Genomic DNA, 6,954 nt, shown 5'->3' with positions numbered 1-6,954 from the left:
GGAAAGTAGCAACACCGGGGCACTTCCTACTTCCCACACGAAGCTGCTTCAATGGACGGTCCAGATTCATTTTTTGTCATTTACTTTTTTATCCAAAAATAATGAGAAATATACTTTTTTAATTTTTCAATTTGGCTTTTATGCTTTGACTAACCAAAACCGAAGTTATTAGCGTTAACACGTTAATTAAGATATGACAAGGATATTTTGTTTTGATAGTAGTATTTTGTTCGAACAGTTATATGATCCCTTGATCAAGCTATATATTAATCATGTATCTGTTACGTATCATACGATCATAAATTTGACCAAAACTTCTAATGATGAAGAGATAATATCCAGAGACTCACGCGCGAACATATATAAATAAAATGTTTACTGCTTGCGTGCTAATGATAATCATCTCGCTGTTCTTCGTCAAGCAAAAATCAACTAGTTAAAATTGAAAATTAATCAGTGCTGTATTTTTATCTAACTGAATTGTAAATTACTACAGCTTCACCATATCGTCCAATCTCACCAGACTGAAGGACATTTTAATATGAAGTCCAGAGTAAGGACGAGATTTTTGTGATATTTAAGAGACACAGCATCCAGGTTTCATCACAAAAGAATTGCCAATCTTTAATGATGATGCGGGTCCGCGTGTGATCTGTCCTTGTATTACCCTGTCTGGTGGTGTTATGGTACCCCCCCCCCCCTCTTCGCTCTTTATATTTCTTCAGCAAGATGATAATCTCAATGCAGTATCAATAATATAAAATATGCTGGCAAAAAAACATCAGTAATATGGAGGGGGAAAAAAAACATTTTCTGTAAATATATCTGTGATCCAGGCCCAAAAACAAACGTATCTGTGATAGCCTAACAGACCAACTTAGAACACGAAAAGCCCAACATATTTTGGGCATGAAAAAGGTGAAGCCCAGAAGATAAATATCTAAATTGTCTGATTTCAGCGGCCGCCCCAGCGATCGGGATAAGGTGATTCCTTCAGGCTTCCGGAGAAGTCTCGACAGTCTCACGTTCCGTCTCTTCACCTATGCCGTTTCTTTCTCATGGGATTCTGCTACGTTACGATGCTGCATGCCACAAAAACGCCTCGCCCCCAAACTCGTTTTCTTTTAACAGGGCGTATTTTCAATTATAAAACATAATTATAATTCTCTTAACAATGCATAACAAGGTATTTTCAATTATAAAATAATTAAAATACAATTGTTCCCTAAAAAATTAAATAACACAATATACATACTTATGTAAATTTTAGAATTATTTTTTTTGTTAATAAAAATGTAAAATGTATATCTAAATTTAATCTCAAAAGAGACGTGATTAGTCCCTCACCCATAAAAATTGAGACGACTAAATATGAATATCCATGGCTTAAGCAAGATAAATTTGTAACGCAAATCAAAACGAGCGTGCTGAAAGCTGAAACTTGTATTGTGGCTGCGTGTAGGGATGGGACAATAGTGCCACGTGGATCCGTCTTGGATCCAGCCCGAGGGTTGGGTCACCAAATCACAGAGACAGCGCCAGTTGAACTTTCCGCCTTCAAGGCTTGCACCAGCATAACAGCGGTCAGTAAAGTCAGTGTGACGCTGCCAGCCAAGTTCTTTGGGGAAAACTCTATCGCCAGGATAAGATTGCCTTCAAACGCTCACTACGCATTATCCATTTTCTCTGCCTTCGAGACTCGGTTGTTCTTCCTAATCTCGTCTTCACTGAAATCCCATCTCAAGAAGAACAGCCGACCAATATATGGTTGGTGTGTTGAGGAGTGAAATTTGACCTGAAAAAGCTGTGATTGTGGAGAGTGCTGAAGGATTTTCGTAGATTTTCCTGGACTGCATGAGTGAGTTAAATCCCACAGGGTCCTTCAAGTTTAGGAGCTTGAAGTTTTACAGGCAACAGCGTCCATGGTTATTGCTACGGCCGCCCTCTCTAGCTATTCTTTCAAATTTTCGGTTCGCCAAGCTTCTCTATCGTCGCCGTCTTCTGCTCGAATTCGCCATCGCTTCCCTTCTAGCCGATGGTTGAACTTTAATCATCCTTGTGCCTCTCAAAGGTACGCCCTTTCTTCGGGATTAATGCTCTTTCATCCGTTTTATTTTTCGTCAGATAAGATACCTATCGGCGAACCGTTCTTCTTCTGCATCGATGGACAGAATCATCACATTTTTTGGAGGCCAAAATAGCATTGTAGATATTGTTCTGTATGATAAGTCTACTATCGGGCCTGATTCTATTTTTCAAAGCTTCCAATAGGATTTGTGTAAACTACGGATAGTTAACAAAAAAAAAAAAAAAAGGAAGCTGAGTGAGGATAATTTGGACTTCATGAATAATGAAACATTACTTGATTGTTGGTATTGTGTTAATACGTCTTCTTAGAGTACAGCTCAGGTTCAAAAGAACTGGGATTTTGCGTGCGCGACTCTGAAATAGTTGTTCAAGTATCAAACATCGTTAGAACCTCTCTCATTGCCCCCTTTTGGTTACAGGTTTGACTGTTTAAGTACAAGATGTTCAATAACAGATACCGGTGTACAATTGGATCAGGTCCCAACGGATGAGGCCCAAGGAGAGCCATCAACTGTTAAACCTAATTGTCCGGTGCCAGTAGTTAAACTCAACTCTGATATTCTTGAGACTGAGCCCCTGAATCTACTGACTGAAGGCACATATGTAGATAGTCTCTTGACGGCATTACCTGTATGCTATTTTCTCCATATATAGTATTCTTGAGTCTAGCCTTAATGTTTGTCGTCTTAATCTGGTCTTCTCTACAGGTTTTGTCGGAAGAGGAGCAACATGTCCTTGCTGCTACACCAGCTCACCCAGCTGCATTATATGGTGAGACGCCTCCTTAGTGTACAAACTCCAATGAAGTCGTTGTGATGCTTGAGTATGTTGTGATATTTCTCATATTGAGTAAAAACAACTGAAGTTTCCTTTGGTGAATTAAAACATGGTGATTATGAGTCCTTAACTGTTTCATTATTTTTGCAAAGGCACATTGAACAAAACTAGTTTTATCGTGTTTGAATTCAGTAGTTATTTCTTTACTTGAATTGCATTAAACATACCAATCATCTTGAAGAGATGGAACTCCTGTCTGTTGCACTTGAGGAAAGTTATTGATATCATCCCTAGCATCACTGTCTAGCCTCCACCTTCTGTTGGTCAAGTTGAACCTTGATTGTGATCTTATAGTGTGCCATTGCGTCCTAGAGATAGTTGATGGCCATTGAATCTTGTTTGATAATCTTATTCTGCATCTTCTGTTCTGGACATCTACTGATGAGTTTGAAGTTGAATGCTTGAATTATCCAAGCAACTGTTAACTTGAAGGGTATATGTCTTTCAGCTTTCTATGCGAACTGCATAGCTGGAAATTTAGTTGAACAGCTTTGGAATTTCGCTTGGCCTTCTGCCATTGCCTTGATTCATCCGAGCCTTTTACCTGTTGCGGTAATGGGCTTTTTCACCAAAGTTGCTATAATTGTTGGAGGTCCCCTGGTTGGGAAATTTATGGACTATTTTCCCAGAGTACCTGCATATAACTGCTTGAATATCATTCAGGTGAGTCTTTATAAGCAGTACAAAGTCCAGCAGGATACTATAATTCCGGGGAAAAAAATCATTTTTATTATATTTTCTGTTGCCAGGCAGCTGCGCAGTTGCTTTCTGCAACGATGATTATTCATGCCCATTCTGTTCGTCCTACCTCAGTGACTTCCATGCTTCTATGTCCATGGTTTGTTGTATTAGTTTCAGCTGGGGCTATCGAAAGGCTATGTGGTATTGCAGTGGGGGTTGCAAATGAACGTGACTGGGTTGTATTGGTAGTTTTATAAAGAGCTTCCCTCATTCCCTTTTTTCTGACTTAACATTCTGTTAAAAAATATTGCTCTAATCCTCATCGTGCTTTCTTCGACAGCTGGCAGGAGTGAATAGGCCAGTTGCACTTGCACAGGCAAATGCAGTACTAAATCGAATTGATCTCGTGTGTGAGGTATTTGATAGCTATCCATATGTTCATTCTAAGTTGATCAGCCAGCGTATACAATTATCAGTTCTCACTTCTTAGAGCACAGAATCAGTTCTACTGTGTAGGGAAATTTGCAGCTGCTGTTTCACATCATTTTTAGGAGCTTTGACCAGGAGACTAATGAAATGTGAATTTACAGATAGTTGGGGCATCACTTTTTGGAGCTCTTCTTTCTAAATTTCATCCAGTGATCTGCTTGAAATTTGCTGCTGGCTTAATGATGGGATTGCTTCCTGTTACAGTAATTTCTTTGCCTTATTTCTTCTATTGCTACTTTTATTGGTTGGAAGATGGATTTGTTTTCACCCTTCATTCTAAATTACAGATTGCACTCACATGGTTAGCCAACAAGCTCTCCACTGGTGTTCTTGACCGGTCTAAATCTTCACAAACTTGTTGCAGAGTATTTACTGAAGATTCTGGGCCAGATGCGTGCAATATAGGTATCATTTATAGCGATAGTATTTTGTTCTATTACAAAAAATAAAAGAATAGTTTCTTTGCTGGATCATCTCATCATCTGGTTTTATCAGATTTTTTATTTTTTTAAATTGTCTCCTGGAAAACAGTGGTTAAAGGTGTAGAAGCCATAAAGCTTGGCTGGAAGGAATATCTGGGCCAGCCAGTCCTTCCTGCCAGTCTTGCGTGGGTGCTCCTGTACTTCAATGTTGTTCTTGGACCAGGAAGTTTGATGACTGCGTTTTTAACACAGCGTGGTATGTAAAATATCCTTCATCAAACTCTTTCTCTGGAGAAGACTTTCTCATCTAAGTTCTGACGGAGCAAATCTTGCAGTGCAGAAAAGAGTGAAACATTGAAATTCAAGTTTATAAAGAGTGATGTCTGTTTCTCATAATTGACTAAGAAATTGCCTTTTTGAAAACTTCTGTTGTCAAACCCTAAAAGGAGTTACTCGTGCTTGTTCATAAACCTAACAAAGTATATACCCCATTTTGTGAAGCGCCACCTCTGATTAATGCTAACCCCAGCATATTACTTGGATTCTTCAACAGGATTACATCCCTCTATCATTGGAGGATTCAGTGGATTGTGTGCTTTCATGGGTGTTGCTGCGACATTTGTGTCTTCAACTCTGGTCAAGCAATTCGGCATTTTAAAGGTTGCTTCTTCAGCTTCTTTTTATTACATAATCAAGGATGAAAACTTAGTATACATGCAAAAAAAAAAAATTTCATTAAAAAGAAGGCTTTTTCTTATCCAGGCTGGGGCAGTAGGATTGGTGTTTCAAGCTTTACTTCTCATCATGGCTGTAGCTGTATATTGGAGTGGATCAATTTCCCAACAAAGCCCACTTCTTTTCTTCTTGTCCCTGATTGTAAGTCGTTTTAATGATTTTATTATGCCACTGTTCATTTATGTTAAAGCCCATGAGCCGGGTGGCTTACTGCAGCTCAAGAGCCTGTATGATGACAAGTGGATATAATTGATGGAGATCCAAGTTCAGTACATACTGAAATAGTTTCGTAAACTGTAATATGAAATGTAGTTAGTTCTGATGAAATATTTAACGTGATCCTCTGAATCCTCAATTTGAAATACTATGCGCGATTGTTGGCACGCCAGAATTCGACCTGTGTCAAGCTGTCTGAAATTCCCTATCCCAATGTTTTATTCTTCACCGAGAGAAGCTCTCTGCTAAATAAGTTGCAACATATTGTTCACCAAGTATTTTTTTATGTGCCTCTGCATGCAGATATTGTCACGGTTAGGACACATGTCATATGATCTTGTTGGCGCTCAGATTATTCAGACGGGGATCCCATCATCCAAAGCAAATCTCATAGGGACTACAGAGGTTGCTGTTGCTAGTTTGGCAGAATCTATGATGCTGGGAGTTGCCATAATTGCAAATGACCCTTCACATTTTGGGTATTTGGCAATGTTGTCTCTTCTATCTGTGGTTGGTGCAGCATGGATGTTTTGCAGATGGTTGTTTAATCCAACAGATGAACAGAAAACCCTTTTTTCTTATGATCCTCAATTTTGATATTTTTGTAAGTATCCACTTCATTTATTTTTAACTGATTTCTTGGCATACTTTCTATGTCGCGTTGTATCCTTATTATAAGCGTTGCATCTTCTTTTTTCTTTTGGCAGTTGTTTGTTGCGTTAGCTGCCCCGATTGATGCAAAGGTCTGCTGACGTTGCCAAAGGCCGAAGTTAATGTATTTAAGAATGTGGGCGATTATTTATGAGGTGGAAGAAGCCTGAGGCTTTTTTCTTCCATGTGATCACACCATGGTATAGATAGATACCCGGCTTTACTTGTAGATGTGTAAAATGCCCTTCCGTCAAAAGAAGATGTGTAAAATGCCCCGTACAAATCAGATTGTCTTAGTAGGACCAAACATGCGACAAATGTTTTGGAGAGAATTTGTTGGTTCAACGGTTTCTTGTTTATTTGCTTAGTAGTTAATACTCTTCCCGTCTTTAATATAAAACTTAATTATTGAATTGATTTTGGTTTTAAATATCAGACATATTTTTTATATTTATCAATTTTTTCTAAATTACTCTTATGGATCTTTCTCAACCATACAAAGAAGGAGAAAAAATATTAAGGAAAATAATTATAGTATTTTAGGAAAAAATATATTATATTTCTTATAATTAATTAATTTAACTAACTTTTTAATCTAATCAAATTAGTTAAATAGGTTTTATATTAAAAGTCAGAGGAGTATTACATTTTTTGAGCTAAATAAGATGTTACAATACATGATTAAAAGAAAAATGCAGATAGTTAATTTAACTAATTTTTAATACTATTTTTTTAATATTTGTAAATTAATTAGAGCATTTCAATGAACATCATGGAGGAGTCTTAAATGTAAGACTCATTTAGGATTGGAGGAGAATTAGGGGGTGTTTGGGAA

The 6,954-nt window shown here is 37.8% G+C and overlaps 1 protein-coding gene across 1 annotated transcript; it reads left to right on the top strand.

The window, feature by feature from the left end:
* The first annotated feature begins 1,596 nt into the window (after positions 1–1,596).
* Positions 1,597–6,512, top strand: LOC114747324 (solute carrier family 40 member 3, chloroplastic). The gene is made up of 13 exons (XM_028935636.1): positions 1,597–2,071; positions 2,508–2,718; positions 2,796–2,859; positions 3,374–3,588; positions 3,675–3,851; positions 3,947–4,021; positions 4,197–4,298; positions 4,383–4,500; positions 4,627–4,773; positions 5,071–5,177; positions 5,280–5,393; positions 5,772–6,072; positions 6,176–6,512. Exons 1-12 carry the CDS (start codon positions 1,923–1,925, stop codon positions 6,063–6,065), a joined length of 1,773 nt encoding a protein of 590 aa, XP_028791469.1. The 5' UTR covers positions 1,597–1,922; the 3' UTR covers positions 6,066–6,072; positions 6,176–6,512.
* The last annotated feature ends 442 nt before the right edge of the window (positions 6,513–6,954 follow it).

Source organism: Neltuma alba, unplaced genomic scaffold (genome assembly GCF_004799145.2).
Source record: "Neltuma alba isolate B1F8T4 unplaced genomic scaffold, ASM479914v2 tig00005275_pilon, whole genome shotgun sequence".
Classification (NCBI taxonomy): Eukaryota; Viridiplantae; Streptophyta; class Magnoliopsida; order Fabales; family Fabaceae; genus Neltuma; species Neltuma alba.
Note: the sequence above shows the minus strand (reverse complement) of the source record. Positions and strands in the feature narration are given on the sequence as shown.